This window comes from Melospiza georgiana, chromosome 24 (assembly GCF_028018845.1).
Source record: "Melospiza georgiana isolate bMelGeo1 chromosome 24, bMelGeo1.pri, whole genome shotgun sequence".
Classification (NCBI taxonomy): Eukaryota; Metazoa; Chordata; class Aves; order Passeriformes; family Passerellidae; genus Melospiza; species Melospiza georgiana.
Window position 1 is genome coordinate 9,037,959 of NC_080453.1, and position 18,958 is coordinate 9,056,916.

The 18,958-nt window shown below is 69.7% G+C and overlaps 1 protein-coding gene across 1 annotated transcript; it reads right to left on the reverse strand.

Moving 5' to 3' along the window:
* Positions 1-1,967: 1,967 nt before the first annotated feature.
* CRYBG2 (crystallin beta-gamma domain containing 2) lies at positions 1,968-11,025 on the reverse strand. Its single transcript, XM_058040409.1, has 20 exons — positions 10,225-11,025; positions 9,139-10,188; positions 8,418-8,459; positions 8,221-8,339; positions 7,797-8,016; positions 7,577-7,716; positions 6,945-7,071; positions 6,642-6,677; positions 6,419-6,546; positions 6,128-6,254; positions 5,735-5,877; positions 5,540-5,666; positions 5,417-5,449; positions 5,216-5,328; positions 5,008-5,137; positions 4,601-4,740; positions 3,987-4,110; positions 3,009-3,167; positions 2,163-2,322; positions 1,968-2,056 (listed from the first exon to the last, which is right to left on the reverse strand). Exons 1-20 carry the CDS (start codon positions 11,023-11,025, stop codon positions 1,968-1,970), a joined length of 4,008 nt encoding a protein of 1,335 aa, XP_057896392.1.
* Between the last annotated feature and the right edge of the window lie 7,933 nt (positions 11,026-18,958).

The following is an 18,958-nucleotide window of genomic DNA, read 5'->3' on the forward strand; positions in this document are numbered from 1 at the left end:
TTACATTTTGGATTCCCCTCTGTAAAGCAGGCAAAGGGAGCAGGAGTGTGGCAGAGAGAGCAGAGTTTGGGCTCTGCTCCTGGTCCTTCCCCATCCCCAGAGGGCCCTGAGGAGGGGTGTAGGGCAGACTGGGAAATGGAATTGCTTTTCCAGCAGTGTTGGAGAGGGAAAGGGGCTGCCCTGAGCTCCCCCCCCGGCTGTGCCGCATTCCCACACCGGCTGCACCCCCTGATTGCCCAGCCCGGCCTCGGGGGTCCCTCCTGCCGCTGCCCCTCGCCCCCAGCACGGGAATTGCCCGCACCGAGCCCTTCTCCCCGCGCAGGGCCGTGCCCGACACCTCCTCACCACTTCCTCCGAGCGCGGGGCCGCTCCCGCCCTGCGCTTCCCCCGGTTTCTGAAACCCCCGGTGGGCGGCAGGGACAGCGACTTCCCTGCCCGAGCCCAGGGCCGGGGGCTGCAGGGTGAGGGGAACCTGCGGGGGCACGGACGGGCGGCTCTTTGTCTGTTTGTCCTGCCGGGGCTGGGCACGGTGTGTGGGCTCGGGTGTGCCCCCATCCTTCTGCCCCCAGGACCATCCTGGGCAGGGGATTTTGCTCCAGAACCCCCTGCTCCTTTTGCCCCAGGACCATCCTGGGCAGGGGATTTTGCCCCAGGACCATCCTGGGCAGGGGATTTTGCCCCAGGACCCCCCGGTCCTTTTTCCCCAGGACCCCCTGCTCCTTTTGCCCCAGGACCATCCTGGGCAGGGGATTTTGCCCCCAGGACCATCCTGGCAGGGGATTTTGCCCCAGGACCCCCTGCTCCTTTTGCCCCCAGGACCATCCTGGGCAGGGGATTTTGCCCCAGGACCACCCTGGCAGGGCTCCGGGGGCTTTCACCGCCCTGCTCTGTTGGAGGGGTGCCTGAAGCCGTTTTCTCTGCCAGTCCCTCTGCCAGGCCAAGGAGGAGGACACGGCCAAGGATGACAAGGGGAAGGAGGCGGCGTCGCCCCCGAAGATTCCTGCCCCGAGCAACGCCACGACCACCAGCAGCGTGAGCGCGCCCGGCGCCAGCGCCCCGCTCCTGTCCGCGGCTCTGGGCGGGCTGGCGGCGCTGCTGCTGCACCTGCGCTGAGCCCGAGGGTCCTGCAGCCCCCCGAGACCCTCCCCAGGACGGCACCGCCCCCGCTCCTGCCGCTGGAAGCGTTGCCCCGACCCCGCCGAGCAATAAACGCCGGTGCCGCCGCGCAGGGCTCGCCTCCGCCTTCTCCCGGTTCGGTACCGGGGCTGCCGCGGGTGTGTGGGCGCAGAACCGGCCCCGTCCTGGGGCTTCAACCCTCGGGGATGGGGGAGTCAGAGGGGAGAAGGACCGGGACCCCCGAGCGAGCGGTCCCCTCCTGTCCCCCGAGCATCCCCCGAGCGGTCCCAGGGCCGTCCCCGGGCATCCCCCGAGCGGTCCCCTCCTGTCCCCCGAGCATCACCTGAGTGGTCCCCTCCTGTCCCCCGAGCATCCCCTGAGCGGTCCCCGGCACGGCTTGGCAGGTGCCTCTCTCCTCACAGTCCCGTGCCCACGGAGCCGCCGGTGCCCGTGGGCACTAGAGGGCACTGGGATCCCGTCCTGGCACCAGCATCGGGCTGCGGGAGCTGCCAGGCCGTGGGCACGACAAGGACAAGGACACCAGCCGGCCAGGCAGGGCTGTATCTTACACACGTACATAAATACAGTTCAGAGGGGAGGAAGGCCTGCGGGGAGGGGCCCTGCTGCTCTCCAGAGGGTGCCACGCTGGCCGTGTCCATGGCATCCTGCACGGGCCGTGCTCAGGCCTCCACGGAGGGATGTGGGGTGGTCCCCCCGTGATGGAGAGGTCGGTGCTCATCCCCCACAGCACAGCTGGGGCAGAGGTGCTGGGGATGCAGCGTGGATGGGTCTGAGGCCTCCTGCCCCCGTGTGGGGACGCTGGCAGGGTGTCCCCATGCTGCCCTTGTCCCTCAGAGCACCTGGATGTCCCAGAGCTGCGTGGGTCGCTCCTCAGCCATGTCCCACACCACGGCGTGGTCCCGGTCGTAGCTGCGGCCGCCTGCAGAGCAAGGGGAGGTTTGGGGAGGGCAAACCCCGCTCCTGATGGAAACACCCCGTCCTGGGGCACCCCTGGGCAAGCAGGGTGTGCGGGGCCGAGGGCTCACCCTTGATGTCCAGCACCATGTCCTCGAACATCTGGCTGTGGATCCGTCCCTGGCTGTCCACGCTCCAGGTCTGCCGCGGCAGCCGCGTCTCGGACCAGAGCACGGCCTTGGCTCCCTTCCCCGCCGGCCCGATCACCTGCAGGCTCATGCTGGGGGCCACCTGCAGGGCACACGGGCAGGGAGGGCCCTCTAGGGCAGCTGCATCTGGGCTGGGCTGTGGGTGAGCAGGGGGAGCCCCTCGGCGAGAGATGCGGGCGGTGAGGGTGAGAGCAGGGAAGGCAGAGATGGCCTCACATCTCCAGGGGAGACTCGGGGGGAGGAATCAGCACATGTCTGGGATCAGGGGCCGGGAGAAGCTCTTACAAACCCCCCTGTACAGTGTCATGTCATCACTGGAGCATGATGGAATAGTGGAGAGCAGGCCTAGATAAGGGGTCGAGGGGAGTTGTAGTGGAATCCTGTTGTTAGTCCTGAGGTGGTCAGGAGAGCAGTGACTGCTGCTAGGATGGGTCAGGGGCTGGGGTCAGCTGTGTGATAAGAACGTGCTGGATGTGCCATTGAGAATTAGATATTTTCCTGCAGGAAGAGGCTCAGTAGGAGTACGAAAACACAGGCTTGGATTATCGCTACTGCTGCCTCTGGGATGGTTAGTAAGAAGAGAGGTAGTAGAGTTAGGAGTGAGACTGCTGCTGTTGTGGAGAACAGGGCTGCTGTGGCTGTATGAATTGGATCTCTACAGCCATAAACCCTGGAAGAAGGCTGAGGGGTGGGGAGTGCCCACAGGAGCCCTGCCAGGGCCTGCCCGGGTCCCCTGGGTGGCGCTGGCTGCCACTGCCCAGCCCTGACCTGGTTTTTGATCAGCCCGTCCTCGTAGTACCACACGGAGCTGCTCTGCTCGCTCAGGCTGGACACCACCACCCTGCCCGCCTTCATGTCCTCCACGTCGTCGGGCACCGAGAGGAGCAGCTGCAGCTCCCTGCTCCTGATGTGGAAATAGACCCTTCTCTGCAAGAGAGGAGCTTGGGTTTGTACCCCAAACCCTTCTCTGCAAGAGAGGAGCTTGGGTTTGCACCCCAAACCCTTCTCTGCAAGAGAGGAGCCTGGCTTGGCACCCAAACCCTTCTCTGCAAGAGAGGAGCTGGGCTTTGCACCCCAAACCCTTCTCTGCAAGAGAGGAGCCGGGCTTGGCACCCCAAACCCTTCTCTGCAAGAGAGGAGCCTGGCTTGGCACCCCAAACCCTTCTCTGCAAGAGAGGAGCCTGGCTTGGCACCCCAAACCCTTCTCTGCAAGAGAGGAGCTTGGGTTTGCACCCCAAACCCTTCTCTGCAAGAAAGGAGCTGGGCTTGGCACCCCAAACCCTTCTCTGCAAGAGAGGAGCCGGGCTTGGCACCCCAAACCCACCTGGCTTTGCACCCCAGACCCGCCTGCCTGCAGCTCCTCACCCACCTGGGCTCTGGGAAGGAGGATCCTGCACTCAGGAGGGTTCTCCCCGTTGTCCTCCCCCCAGGATGTCCCCAGGTGTCCCCAGGGCGATGGCTGTGCCCGTGACCTGTCCCTGGCAGCTGGCACGGCTCCCCACGCTGCCATGCTGTGTGTTTTACAAGGCATCGCCCACGGGGAGCATTTCACCACAAAGGCGGCCACTCCCAGGGTGGGGGGACAGGAATGTGGGGTGACAGCACCGAGCTGGTGGCACCTTTCCCGTGCCAGAGCTGCCAGGCTCCCCGGCTCCCCCCGCCCAGGGCTGGCAGCTCTGAGCCCGGGGTTTTGGGCTCACCCCAGCAGGTGGCACGGCCCTGTCCCCTCCCAAAGGTGCCCCTCACCTGGCGGATGGGGTAGAGGGAGCCCACGTGCTGCAGCCCGCTGTAGGTCAGCCAGTTGGTGATCTCAGTGCAGTCCAGCAGCCACTGCCGCCCTCGGAAATCACCGTGCTCGCACAGCACCCAGCTGGGGACAGGGGCACAGCATGGGGACGGGGGACACCCAGGGGGACAGGGGGACACAGGGTGGGTCACCCAGGGGGACAGGGTGGCACAGAACAGGGGGCACAGCATGGGGACAGGGGACACCCAGGGGGACAGGGGGACACAGGGTGGGTCACCCAGGGGGACAGGGGACACCCAGGGGGACAGGGGGACACAGGATGGGTCACCCAGGGGGACAGGGGGCACAGAACAGGGGGCACAGGATGGGGACAGGGGACACCCAGGGGGACAGGGGGACACAGGATGGGGACAGGGGACACCAAGGGGGACAGGGGGGCACAGGATGGGGACAGAGGGCACCCAGGGGGACAGGGGGGCGCAGGGTGGGTCACCCAGGGGGACAGGGTGGCACAGAACAGGGGGCACAGCATGGGGACAGGGGACACCCAGGGGGACAGGGCGGCACAGGGCGGGTCACCCAGGGGGACAGGGGACACCCAGGGGTCACTCACATCCCTCCTTTGACCCGCACGGACAGCACGTGGTTGTTGAAACCCTCGGCCTGCAGGCTCCGCACCTCGGCGTTGAGCTCGATCTCCTTGCCCTCGAAACACTCCAGCCCGTGCAGGAAGATGGAGGGCTCTGAGAAAAACTGTGGGATGGGGGGGACAAAGGGGGAAATGAGGGTTCCTGGGGGGCAGAGGCAGAACTGGGGGTGCCCCTGAGAGGGGAAAACATCAGGGAAGGGGAAGGGGAAGGGGAAGGGGAAGGGGAAGGGGAAGGGGAAGGAAAGGAAAGGAAAGGAAAGGAAAGGAAAGGAAAGGAAAGGAAAGGAAAGGAAAGGAAAGGAAAGGAAAGGAAAGGAAAGGAAAGGAAAGGAAAGGAAAGGAAAGGAAAGGAAAGGAAAGGAAAGGCTCACCAGTGGAACTTTCCTCAGGGAGCCGATGGCGGTGGAGCACAGGCAGCCCATGGCACTGAGCGTGGGGTACTCGCCCTCGGACAGCACGTGCTGCTCCCCAGTGAAGTCCTGCCCGTCGAACAGGATCCAGCTGGTGGGGAGGACATTCCCGGGCTGACAGAGCTGTCATGGAGGGCACCCATCCCTCCCCAGCACCCCGACACCCCACCTGCCCCCGCGGACTCGGCAGGAGCGCGGGGTGAAGGCTTCGGGCAGGGCACCCTGGTCCTCCTCAAAGGCAATGTGATCCCCCAGGAAATCGGGTTCTGAGAAAAGCAGGATCTGGGGAGGGAGCAGAGGGCTCAGTGAGGGACAAAGCGTCCCCACCACCCCCAAGGGGCTGCAGCCCCCTCCCCATCAGCAGCCCCACCTTGGAGACGAAGTGCAGGTTGCGTTCCCTGACCTGGAATCAAGCAGAGCAGGGCTGCTGTGAGTCTGGCTGTGACCCCACCGGCCCGGGGGGGGTCCCACGGGGCGGGGGGCCGTCCCTGACCTGCAGGATGGGCTGTGCAGAGGCGATGCGGCAGTCGCTGGCGCCCCAGTCCTCGCAGCTGCGGTACACGCCCTTCTCCAGCACGTACTGCTCTCCCGAGTAGTTGGGGCCCTCGTAGGCCACCCAGCTGTGGGGGGAGGTCAGTGCCGGCCCGTCGCCCCCCGGGTGCCCCTCACTGCCCCCCGGCACACTCACACCCCGCTCAGCACGTGGATGGACTGGGTGACGCTGCCGTAGCCGGCCAGCCCCGTGTCGGGCAGCGCCTCGCTCAGCTCCACGCTCGCGCCCGCCTCGAAGTCCATGGCCTCAAACAGCACCAGGGCCGGCTCCGAGAAATCCTGCGGGGACAAGGGGCCCCCCCAGGCCCCAGGGTCTGTCAGGGGACGGGGCTGTGGGCTGGGCACACGCACGGCGGGCTCCTGCCTGGCTTTGGGCACCCAAAGCTGCCAAACCTCGGCCAGGATGATTCTGGGGGATCTCAGGCCTTGCCTGATGCAGGCAGGCACGGCTCCCTTTGGGGGGGAGGGTGGGATGGGGGTGCCTGGCTCTCTCAGATCCCTTCCCCAGCCGTTCCCAGCCTTTCCTCACCGTCCGGATCAGCCGCAGGGACAGCAGCTCCGGGCTGTAGCCGCCCCAGTGCCTCCAGTCCCGGTACTCCCCTTCCTCCAGCAGGTACTGGTGGCCGCGGAATCCCTCCTTCTCGTAGCCAACCCAGCTGTGGCACAGGCAGATGGGCACTGAGCGCTCCAGAGCGTTTCCACGTGCTGGGGCACGGGGGCACCATGCACAGCCTCTGCCCCAGGTGCCCCAGAACCACTGCACAGCCGTTCCCAGGGGTGGCCGTCACCTTCCCAGCCCTGCCCTCCCCGTGGCACTCACCAGCCCCCCAGGACACGCAGGGAGCCCACGGTGGGCAGGGCTGCCTCGGGCAGGCGCCTCAGGTCGTACATGTCTCTGCTGATGGTGAAGCTGCGGCCCTGGAAAGCTGCAGCCTCATAGATCAGCGCCTGGGGACAGGTGAGGAAGGTGAGGAGGGGACAAGGTGGGGTGAGGATGGTCCCAGGGCCAGCCCAGGGCTCCTGGGAGCTGCCCCAGAGCTCACCTGAGGCTCACCAGGTCTCTCCACGACGGGGCAGCCCTGGAAGGAGAAGGAGCCCCAGTGAGGCCGTGGTGGCAGGAGGAGACATTGCAGGGACATCTGCTGCCACCCGACAGAGCCTGAGCTGGGTTTTGGCTCATTTTCACTCAAGAAGCTCTTTGGAAGCTTTCCCTCAGCCCTGACCCACAGGAGCACTTCCCAAAGCCACGCTTGGCCTGTTCCCACACCGTGATCTCACTGATGGAGCCAGGAGCCGCCTGAACTCACTGACACCGGGACACAGCAGCCCCAGGAGCCAGCACTCACCAGCCTGATGGGGTGCATGGAGCAGATGGACGGCTCCTTCGCTCCCCACGCCTTCAAATTGGGGTACCCGCCCGGCTCCAGAACGTAGGGATCGTCATCGAAGAAAGGCTTGGAGTAAAGCAGCCACCTGGGGATGGGGAAAGGCGTCAGCCCCTGTCTGTGCCAGAGCCCACCTGGGGATGGGGAAAGGCGTCAGCCCCTGTTTCTATCTGTGCCCACCTGGGGATGGGGAAAGGCGTCACCCCCTGTTTGTGCCCGAGCCCACATGGGGATGGGGAAAGGTGCCACCCCCTGTTTCTCTCTGTGCCAGAGCCCACCTGGGGATGGGGAAAGGCGTCACCCCCTGTTTCTATCTGTGCCCACCCGGGGATGGGGAAAGGTGTCACCCCCTGCTCCTGTTTGTGCCTGAGCCCACCTGGGGATGGGGAAAGGTGTCACCCCCTGTTTCTATCTGTGCCCACCTGGGGATGGGGAAAGGTGTCACCCCCTGTTTCTATCTGTGCCCACCTGGGGATGGGGAAAGGCGTCACCCCCTGTTTGTGCCTGAGCCCACCTGGGGATGGGAAAGGCGTCACCCCCGCCCCCGTCAGTGCCCGAGCCCACCCGCAGCCCCCAGCCCCGGGTCCCCTCACAGGCCCGAGTGCACGATGATGGAGGCGGCCGCCAGCGCCTGGCCCCGCTCTCGGGTGTCCTCGGCCGAGCCGCTGAAGCGGAGCCGGGCGCCCTCTCCGTTCTCCTGGGCGAACAGGCTGATGTGGGGCGTGCGGTAATCCTGCGGGGACGGGACAGCGTTCGGGCCCCGCTGCTCCGCCCGGGAGCGGCGCTGGGGGCTCCGGGGGTGCCGGCACTCACCCGCACCACCCGCTTGAAGGAGCCGATGCGGAACGGGCGGCTGCCGCGGGGCTGCCCGCTGTGCCCGCTGTGCCCGCTGTGCCCGCTGTGCCCGCTGTGCCCGGTGTGCCCGCTGTCCCCGCTGTCCCCGTACGCCGTCCAGGGGCTGTCGATCTCCACGTCGCCCTCGGCCAGGACGCATTTGCGCCCTCGGAACCGCGGCTTCTCGTACATCACCCACCTGCGAGCGCCGTGGGGGCGGCACGGGGGAGACCCGGCGTTAGCGGAGCCCCCCGGGGCAGAGCGTGGGTGGGGACGGGCTGCCGGTAATTAACACCGCGCCGGTAATTAGCAGCGGCAGCACGGGCGCTCCCGAAGCCCGGGCTGCCCTCCCCGGGGTCCCCTCCGCGTGTCCCGGCCCCGCTGCCGTCCCTGCCGTCCGTACCCGCCGCGGATGACTCGGATGGAGATGGTGTGGGACAGCTCCCAGGACGTGGCGTCGGGGATGTCGTCCCAGATCTCCCGTTTGTGCCCCGCGAAGCCGGCGTCCGAGTACAGGATGATCTGGGAAGGGTGACACGGCTGCCACTGCGCCCTGCCCTGCCCGGCCAGCCCTGCCCGGCCCCACCGCCCTCTCCGTACCTTGCCAGGCCTCGTGTTGATCTTCAAGCCCTCCTTGTCGTCCTGCAGTGGAGAGCCCGGGGGTCGGGCGGGTGAGGAGCGCGGGGGGAGCTCGGCTGAGGCAGCCATCTCCCCGCAGCCTCGCGTCTGGCGTCTGCCCGGCCCTCCCACGGCCCCGGGCAGCCACACCTGAGCGAGCATTCCTGCGCTGCCGGGGATCGGCCTCCCGTCTGCCCGGGACCCTCCTGGCACCCGACCCTCCTGGCACCCGCCCGGGACCCTCCTGTGACCTGCCCAGGACCCTCCTGTGACCTGCCCGGGACCCTCCCAGCAGCCGAGGTGACACCCTTCCATCCCTTGACCTCGTATCCACCATCCCAGTATCCTCCCATCACCCATCCCAGTATCTCCCATCAGCCATCTTCCATCCCTTGACCTCGTATCCACCATCCCAGTGCCCTCCCATCACCCATCCCAGTATCTCCCATCACCATCCCAGTATCTCCCATCACCCTCCCAGTATCTCCCATCACCGTCCCAGTATCTCCCATCACCCATCCCAGTATCTCCCATCACCCATCCCAGTATCTCCCATCACCATCCCAGTGCCTGCACTCTCCCCCCACGGCCTCTCTGAGCGGAGAGGAAGCACCAGCCCCATTTTGGGGTCAGGGCAGGACGCTGCAGGGTTCACCCCCGCCGCCGGGGAAGGAGAGCGTTCCCCAGCGCTGGATTCACTCACCAGGACGGGCTCGAGGCTCAGGGTCACGCTGCCCTCCGGCTCCTCGGGGCCAGCAGGGCCCAGCCCGTTGTGGTGCCCGGGGCAGGCTGGCTCCGAGCCCCCGGCGCCGGGGCACACGAAGCGGCCGTAGAGCACGCTCTTGTCCAGGCGGGAGTAGGGCTTGCCCTCCTCGGCCCCGGCTGCCCGCTGCTCCAAGAAGTGCGACAGCAGCGCCATGCCCTTGAGGACGTTCCCTCGGAAGGGCGCGCTGCTCTCGGCCGCCGCTTTGGCGTTCCCATCCTCTGCCGGCGAGCCCCCCTCCACCCGCCCCTCGCCCCCCAGGCCGTTCCCGGGCAGCCCCCGGCGGCTCCCCGCGGCCGCCCGCTCCTCGGGGCTCAGGTAGGGGTTCTCGATCTCCTCCTCCTCCTCCTCCTCCTCCTCCTCGGGGGGCTCCTGTGGCCGCGCCGGGGCCGGGCCCCGCTCCAGCAGCTCCCGCAGGGCCTGGGGCAGGGGCAGGGCCAGGGGGGCGCGGGGGGCCACGCGGTGCTCGTGGATGGGCGGCAGGGCGGCGCAGCGCCCCAGCGCCGACGGCCGCGGCTGCCGCGGGGCTTTGGGCGCCTTGCGCATCTCCGAGGGCTCCATGTTCCGCAGCGTGTCCACCAAGATCTCCATGTCCACCAGCAGCTCGGGGTCCTCCTCGCTCGCGTCCGGGGGGCTCTCGGCCGGGGGTTCGGGGGCTGGGGGCTCGCTGGGAGGCTCTGGGGTGCTCCCAGGCTCTTGAGCTGTGCCCTGGGGGTCTCCCATCGTCTCATCCCCCTCCAGCTCAATCTCAGCCTTGGCCGATGCCGCTGTTTCGGATGAAGGCTCTGGACCATCGCTCTCCTCTGAGGGGGGGGTCTCGGGGCTGCCAGCCCCTGGGGGGCTCTCTGTCCTCGGTGGCGTGGCTGGCATGGTGCCATCCACGTCTGCCACGCTGCCCTCACCCGTGCCAGCCGGAGCAGCCTGGCCAGCCGAGGGACCCTGCGGGGAGCTGCTCACGCTGCTTTGCGGGCCCCGGGCCCCCGGAGCCGCCTCCACCGGAGCCGCTTCCACCGGAGCCGCCTCCACCGGAGCCGCCTCCACCGGCGCGGGCTCGGCTTGTGCTGAGTCCTGCTCCTCGGGGGATGCCTCCTCCGGGGGCCCAGCGGCCTCTGCGCTGCCCGGTGAGCTCTCCGTGCCCGCCGCAGCCCCCGCGGAGCCGCCGCCCTCCTGCCCGGGGCTGTCCCGCCGTGCGGCGGCCGCGGCGGCCCCGGCAGCGCCGAGCGTCCCGTTGGGAGCCCCCCGTCCCTCCGCGTCCCTGCCCGTCCGCAGCACGGTGACCTGCCGGGCCCTGGGCGGGGCGGGGGCGCCGCCGGCCTTGGCGGCACCGGGGGCACCGGGCCCGTTCCCGGGAGCCGCCGCGGGGCGCTCGGCGGGGCCCGTGGGCAGCAGCGTGCCGTGCACGTAGCTCTCCCGGTGCACCGGCACCTCCGGGCCGGGCGAGCCGTCCCCGCCGGGCCCCGCCTTGCCCCGCTCCTTGTCCTGGCGCCGGGGCCGCTGCGCGGGGGCGTAGACCTGCGAGAAGATGGGGCCGTGAGCCGCCAAGTCCTTGCGGAGAGCGGCGGAGGAGGAGTGCTCCCGGCGGGCCGGGGCGGCGGGGCCGGAGCCGGTCTTCTTCTCCACGATCTCCCTCTCCCAGGCCTGCAGCAGCAGGGACACGCGGGACGGGCTCCCGTCGCGGCCCCGCGGGCTCTCCAGGCGCCGCGACACCAGCGAGACCTTCTGGAAGCGGGAGCGGCCCTCGGGGGCGGCCGCGGCCCCCGGCTTCATGCTGAGCTCCGCGCTGGAGATGAAGGCTCGGCTCTTGCTGTGCCGGAGCGGCGGATCCATGCCGGGGAACCGGGCAGGGCGCGGCTCCGGTCCCGCGGTGCCCCCCGCGCCGCCGGGCTCAGCCCCCGCGGGCGCCGCGCTGGGCCGGCAGAGCTGCGGGGACAGAAGGGGTCTGGGAGAGCTGGGAACGACACCAAACCGCGGGTGCCAAAGCTGGCTTGAAACCCCCAGACATCCCTGTGGTCCCGAGGGACGTTTTGGGGGCACAGGAGGCGGCTTTGGGGCTCCTCGTGGTGCTCATTTGGGGTGTGGGGGCACTGTGGCTCCTGAGCCTGGCGGGGCACAGGTGAGCCTGGCGGGGCACAGGTGAGCGTGCTGGGGCCCAGGTGAGCCTGGAGGGGCACAGGGGAGCCTGGGGGTCTCAGGTGAGCCTGGAGGGGCCCAGGTGAGCCTGGGGGTCTCAGGGGAGCCTGGCGGGACTCAGGGGAGCCTGGCAGGGCCCAGGTGAGCCTGGCAGGACTCAGGGGAGCCTGGCGCGGCTCAGGTGAGCGTGCAGAACGCAGCCGGGCCATGCCGTGCCCCGAGCTGCGGGATGAGTCAGGCGGGCAGCAGGGCTGCGCCGAGTCAGCAAAAGCAGCAAACAAACAAGCCCAGAAAACAACAGGGAAGCGGCTCCGTGGGGGAAAGGCCTGGCTGGGATCGGGAGCAGGGCTGGGAGGAGGAGGAGGCCTGAGCAGCTCCATCCCCTGACCCTTCCCTGTGGCTGCCTGGGATTGCTGCGTCCTCCTCTGCAGCTCCGCGAGGAGTCGAGCTGCAATAATCCCCCAGAGCTCACCCCCGGCCCGAGATTGTCCCCAGCTCGCAGCTCCCCCTCCTGGCCCGGCTGCTGCAGGGCGGGCACCGCTCCGCTCCCGGGGCTCCGGGCAGGGGACAGGGACACCGTGCCACCTCAGCCTGGGGGATGCGCCGTGCTGTGGGCACACGCCTGCCCAGAAAGGTTTTGCTGCTGGTTTGGGCTGGGATGCAGCTGACACAGCAGGAGCTGGCAGGGCACCCCCGTCCCAGCGTCTCCCAGTTCGGGGCTGTCACCGCCCAGCTGGGGGCAGCGGCGGGGATTTGGGGTCAGCCCCAGGACAGGCTGGGATTAATGTCCCCATCCAGAATGGGGACACCTCCCTGCACAGGTCCAGGGGGACACCTCGGGAGAGGAGCTCACGCTGCAGCAGCCGGGTGGGACCAACCCGGCCCTGCCAGGTTGGGTTTCCCCAGCCCCGGGGGGACCAGGGGCCGGGGGATCGGCAGGCGGGGAAGCGCTGGGTACAGGCGGCTGCCTGCCCCTGCTGCCAGCCCTCCCGAGCCTGCCCTCCCCGGCCCAGCAGGTCTTTCCAGAACAGATAGGAAGGGTTTGTGTCATTTCTCCGGAGGGCGATGAGACCTTGTCTGGGGCAGCCAGCGCCGCTGGAGGCTGGGACCAGCCTGGGTGGGGCTGCACGGCCACCACATGGGCACAGCTGGGTCCCCAGGGCCACAGCTGGATCCTCGGGGCCACAGCTGGATCCCCGGGGCCACAGCTGGATCCCCAGGGCCATGGCATTCGCCAGTGGAAGGGGGATGGATGCACCAGCTGTGCCCGTGGCTGCAGGACAGCACAGGGACACAGGGACACGGGGACAGACACAGGGACACAGGGACAGACACAGGGACAGACACAGACACAGGGATGCTGACTCCGTGCTTGGGGGGAGGGAGCACCTGCTGACTCAGCATCCCGCCTCTCACCTGGAGCTGCATTTCCGAACATCTCCAGGTCTGTCTTTCCCATCCCACCCCATCCCTGCTGCCGGCGGCCCCCCGAGCCCCCCAGGTCCTGGGAAAGGAGCCCACGCAGAGCCCGGCTCTGCCCCAGCACTTTCTGTTTCTGCTCAGGCCATTCCCACTGCAGCGATGGGTGAAGGACACGAGGACGCGAGGACAGGAGGACAAGAGCCTGCAGCTCCCCGGCTGCCGCTGCCGGCCATCCCCGCCTGCCCGGGCGTGCCAGGCTGCATCCAGCGCTGTTGCCACACCGGGGCAGGCAGCGCGGCTCTCATCGATCCCCTCCGGCCAAGCCGCGCCGCTGACCTCGTTCGCTGCCTCCCGTCACCCCAAGGGTCCCCCAGCGCCCGAGCCGAAGGCACGAGGGGCCGTTCAGTGCTCGGCAGGGCCGGAGGGGCCGGTGAGCGCGGGCTGGGCCGAGCTCTGTCCCCGCGGGCTGAGCGGACCCGCCACCTTCAGGAGAGTCGGGGACCTGGGCTGGGCGGCTCGGGGTCACGGCGAGGGCAGGGGAGCCTCTGGTCCCCCTCGCTGCCCCTGTGCCATGGCCGGGACAGCGGTGACAGGAGAGCCCCGCTGTCCCCTCAGCCCTGACCCTGCGGGTGTGCAGCAGCCCCCGCTCGCTCCGGCGCCTCTCGGGATGCGCTGCGGCGGCAGGAGCGGATTACATCCCCGCAGCGCCCCAAATTCAGGCACCGAGGGTGAGAGGGTCGGAGCTGGGCTCAGCCCCCACCTGCCGGCCCCATTCCCGTGGGGGGCAGCGGGAGGGGAGCCCCGGAGCCCGAACCCCGAACCCCGAACCCCGAACCCCTTCCGTGCCAGCCCCAACCAGCCGGGCCGGCCCGGTGCCCTGCACCCCCGGTACCTGCCGGCCGAGGGTCCCGCCGTGCCGTGCCGGGCTCTGAGCCGCGCCGTGCCGTTCCGTGCCGCGCCGAGCGGGCTCGCGGGGCTGCTCTATGCGCACCGCACAGCTGGGCGGACCGGCAGAGTCACCCCGAGCACCCAGCCCTGAGCACCCAGCCCTGGCATTCCGCAGGTGCTGACAGCCGGGGAGCCGGTCAGGCTGGTTCCAGACCCGGCTCCCCCGTTCGTTCCGACTCAGCAGCGCCGCAGGCAGCGCAGCCGGCCCGGGTGGCTCTGGGGCCCCCCGCTCTGTCCCACCGCCCACCGAGCGATGGAGCCTCGGAGGGGACCCCGGGCACCGCTCTGTCCCCGCGCCTCCGGCCAGCGCGGGGCTGCAGCAGGGCCGGGGGGCTGGCAGGGTCCCAGCAGGGCCGGGGGGCTGGCAGGGTCCCAGCAGGGCAATGGGGGGGCTGGCAGGGTCCCAGCAGGGCCGGGGGGCTGGCAGGGTCCCAGCAGGGCAATGCGGGGCTGGCAGGGTCCCAGCAGGGCAATGGGGGGACTGGCAGGGTCCCAGCAGGGCAATGGGGGGGCTGGCAGGGTCTCAGCAGGGCAATGGGGGGGCTGGCAGGGTCCCAGCAGGGCCGGGGGGGCTGGCAGGGTCCCAGCAGGGCAATGGGGGGCTGGCAGGGTCCCAGCAGGGCCGGGGTGCTGGCAGGGTCCCAGCAGGGCCGGGTCAGGGCTGGGGGTCCGCAGGGCTGGGGCCGCCCCTGCTCAATCCTCGGGGGTCCCACGGAGCTCCCAGCGCGTTCCCGAGGGGCTCCAAACGCGGGGACATCCCCAGGCCTGAGCGGCTCTCGAGGGGCTCCACGCGGGCTCGGGGAGGGGGCGCACACCCCAATAGCCCTCGGTCACAGCGGGGCCCGTCCCGGCAGGGCTGGGAGCGCAGCAGGGCCGGCCCTGCCCTCCCGGTGCCCGCTGGGTGCCGGCCCCTGCCCGGGGCCACCACTCCCGGCTCGGCCCGGCCCCGGAGCCTCCCCGGGCACCGCCAGCCCGGCGCGGGCGGCCTCAGCTCGGCCCCGGGGCCACCCGGTCCGGGCGACAGCGCTCACGTGCCGGGGAAACTGAGGCACGGGCGAGCTCCCTCTGCCGGGCTCCGGCCGCTGCCCGGTGCCCTCCCGTGCCCTTGGCCGGGCTCCCAAGGGTGGCTGAGCGGGTCCTGGTGGCTCGGGAGCGGGATGTGCCCCCTGCATCCCCCCGGGGCTCGCAGGAGGGGCAGCCGTGGGGTCCCGGTGCTGGGGCTGGGTCAGTGCGGGCGCACGCGTGTGTTTGGTGTGTTTGGTGTGTGCCAGGGTGTGCCAGGGTGGGTGTCCGTGCCCAGCCAGCCGCGGCTCCAGCGGAGCTCCCTGCACAGCCCCGCAGCGCTGAGTCAGCGCTGGGGAGGGTCCCCCGCAGCAAACCAGTTCTGGAGGAACCGCAGGGCACTGGGGAAACTGGAGGGGCACCGGGGCGAGCCTGGGCCTTGAGTCACTGTGTGCGAAGGGAGGGACACGGAGCGGGGCACGCCGGGGACGGGCGGGGCCGGGCCGGGCCGCGGCTCCCGGCGGGGAAACGGGAACGGGGGAGCCCCGGAGCGCCCCGAAAGTGCCCCGAGTGAGCCCGGCCCCGAGTCCTGCAGGGGCGCCCCGCGGTCACCGTCCCTCCAAATGGGGGAAATGGGACGGTAGGAAAGGAAAAGGAAAAGGAAAAGAAAAAGGAAAAGGAAAAGGAAAAGGAAAAGGAAAAGGAAAAGGAGGAAAGAAAAGGAAAAGGACTCCCCCATGAGCCGTGTCCCCTCCCCGGGTGGACTCGGGGTGCCGGTCCCCGTCCCCAGAGGGATCCGGAGGGCTCGGCTCGGCTCGGCTCGGGTCCGGCCACAGCTGCAAAGCGTTCCCAGCGCTCAGCACCGGGGCGGGGCAGCCGCTGCTGCGTTTGGAGGCACTGAGGGCCATGGGATCAGGAGGTATCAGCCGGCTCAGCCGCCTTGGAAGCACCTTGAGCAGGACTTTGAGGGGGCTCTCCAGCCCCCCAAGAAGGACGAGAGCCCCGTTTGCCAGGCCACCGGTGAGAGGAGGAAGATGCAGGAGAGGCCGATGCTTTGGGAGGTGAGATTCAGCTGCTGAGGAGAGGCTCTGCCTTTCCTCAATGCCCTGCTGAGCCCTCCTGGCTCCCCCAAAGCAATTTTAGCGATTTTCTCCCCCCGTGCCTGGGTTTGCTGCTGGAGAGTGAGGTTTGAGCAGGGCTGGGGGATTTAAGGGGCGAGGGCAGACGTGTGAGCTCTGTTCTGGGGGGGTCTGCGGCCTCCGAGGAACATCCTTCAGCTATCGATCCCCTTTATCAGGGAGCAGGAATATGTATGGGCTGAGGCGCTGATCAATCCCGCTCTGCCGCCGATCGATCCATCAGCTGCTGCCCCGGGGCTGCTATCGAAGGGAGCTGCCGAATTTGGGCCCAGCCCATCCCCGCAGGCCCGGGGGCAGGGCTGGCTCTGTCCCCCTCTGCCCCTGCCCTGCGCGGAGAGCCTGGCCCGGGCAGGGCCCTCAGGAGCCTCCTCATCCTCCCCTGGCCCGGGCAGGGCCCTCAGGAGCCTCCTCATCCTCCTCTGGCCCTGGGTACCACCTCAGGAGCCTCCTCATCCTCCCCTGGCCCTGGGTACCACCTCAGGAGCCTCCTCATCCTCCCCTGGCCCTGGGTACCACCTCAGGAGCCTCCTCATCCTCCCCCGGCCCGGGCAGGGTCCCAGCAGGGTTAGAGTTAGGGTTTAGGGTTAGGGATAGCGTTAGCACCTCAGGACCCTCCTCATCCTCCCCGGGGCCGGGGAGGGAAGGGGAGGAGCAGCCCCGTGCCTCATTTATCGATTGCTGCGTAGGCAAAGGTCAGCAGTGAGCGTGGCAGGGTGGGGAGGAGGGAGGTGGGCTGCGAGGGGCTCGCTGCCAGCCCTGGGGCTGTGCCAGCCTCGGGTGGGGTGCCCAGCGTGGCACAGCGCTCCCCTCGTGCCTCAGTTTCCCCAGCAGCAGTGGGCCGGCAGGGCTGGGCAGTCCTGGATGGGTGGGTGGGGGCCGGGGGCAGGGTCTGTGCCCACAGGAGGGGATGGGAGTGGGGCTCGGAGGAGGTTCGTGTGCAGCCAGGCGGGCTGGGCAGGGACAGGGATCGGTTTTCCTCGGCAGGAGCTCGGAGGACGCTTGGCTCGGCTGCTCAGCGCTGGGAGGTGGCGCTGGAGCCTCAGCCCAGACAAGATCATTTTCCACGGCCCCTCAGGAGCCCGGGGGGGCTGGCAGCGCCCTGGGGACGCCGGTGCCATCTCTGCCAGCGCTGTGCCCCCCGCGCCCGGGTGCTGCCCGTCCCAGGGCCCATCCTGCCGGGTCAGGGCCCGGGGCAGCCCCGGGGCAGCTCCGTGGCTCCGGCCCGGGGGCAGCAGCGCCGGCGCTGGGCTCCCAAAGCCGCCGGGCTCCCCGAGCCGCCGCCGGGCTCCCCGAGCTGCTCCTGGGCGCGCAGGGCCGCCGGCCTGGCCCCGGCCGTGCCGAGGGAAGATTTACAGGCTGTCAGAGCCGGGGCCAGAGGTCAGCAGGGGTCACAAAGTCCATTTCGCCGAGGTCACTGTCCACTTCTTTCAATCTAATGAAGCCATTATTTGTGAAAGCGGCCGCTCTGCCGGCCCTCGCCTTGAAGGCGAGCGGGGCACAGCCGCGGGCTCTGAAAGAACAGGAAGGAGTCCCCGGCCCTTCCCGGCCGCGTTCCCATTCAGCAGCGCCGAAAACAAACACGGCGCGCACGGAAATGTGACACTGCTGGGACACGGCCCGGGGAGGGGATGGAGGCGCCCAGATCGGGGCTGTGGCTGCATCCCCTGGCTGGAAACTCACTGAGAGCGGGCAGAAATCGGGGGGTGCTGGGGAAGGTGCTGCTGCTGTCACTCTGTCCGTCAGGAAGGGGCTGCGGGGGGAGGCTGGGGCGGGTGGGGGTTATTTCCTGGGGGATTCGTTGTGGAGAAGGCAGGAACGAGCTCATTCCTCAGCAGAGCCTCCCCCCGTGCCCTCACACCGTGCAGAATCCTCCCCGAATCCCGAGAGAAACCGGGACAACGGGGCAGGAACCGGGATGGAAGCAGGGATGAGCAGAGGGGGATGAGCCGTGTGGGCTGTTTTCTCCCCCTCTGCCCCAGCTGTCCCACAGCCCAGAGGAAGCCGAGATGAGCGTGGAACCCCTGCAGCCAGGAGAGGGGCCCAGACGCGCTCCTGTCCCGGGATGGACCCGGGATGGACCCGGGCGGCCACCCGAGCTGTGAGTGCCAGCAGAGAACAGGGACAGGACCGCGGGTTCCTCCGTGCCAGGGCTGCCCCAGCCCCGTGCCCTGCCCAGCCCCGGGTGGGGTCACTCGTGGCACCTTCCAGTCTGTCTGTGTGGGACACGGATCCACCTGCGCCGAGTCCTGGCGGGCTGCGGCCCTCCCAGCAGCTCACGTCGGTGTTTTCATAGAGAAAAACCATCCTCTTCCTCATCTTCCTCCTCCTCCTCCTCTGCCGTCCGCCCGTGGGGTCCAGTGGGGCTGTTCGGCTCTGTGGGGAAGGGGCAACGAGGAGTCCCCGGTGCGCGGGGCAGGAGCGGGAGGAGCCGGAGGAGGAAGAGCCGGAGGAGGAGAGGAAGAGCAGCAGCAGGAGGAGGAGGAAGGCGCGGCCAGGACCATGGACAGGGCCCGGTTCAGCACCACGGCCAGCGGCGGCGGCCCCGCGGGCGGCGGAGCCCTCACGGGGGGATTCCCCACGCGGGATTTCCCCGCCAGCCCCGGCCCGGCCCGGGGTCCCCCCGTTGGTGTCACCGCGGCCCCGCCGCTCCCGGTGCCCGCCCGGTGCCCCCGGTGCCCGGCTCGGTGACACCACGCGGGACCGGCCCCGCGTGGGGCGGCCGCGGGGGGCTCAGACGCCGCCCCCAGCCCCGGGGTGCCCTCGGGGGGCGCCGCCGGCTCGGCTCGGTTCGGTTCGGTGCGGGGGCGGCGCGGGGCAGCCCCGGTGGCGGTGCCGGTGCGGCGGCGGGCGGCGCTGTGCCCCCGCGGCCGGCCGGGCCATTGTCCGCCGCCGGAAATGGAGCCGCTGGTCACTCGCCCGCCCTTTGTCCCCGCCCGGCCCGGGGGGCGCCGGGCCCCGACAGCGCCCCGGCCCCGCTGCCGCCGCCACCGGGGGGAAAACGGGGCCGCGGGGCCGCGCATCCCGGGGCGCGCGCGGGGCGGGACACGGACGGGGCTGGGGGCGCAGGGAGAAAGCCGCCCCCTCGCACAGCCCGGCCCGTGCCGGTTCCCCCGTCCCGC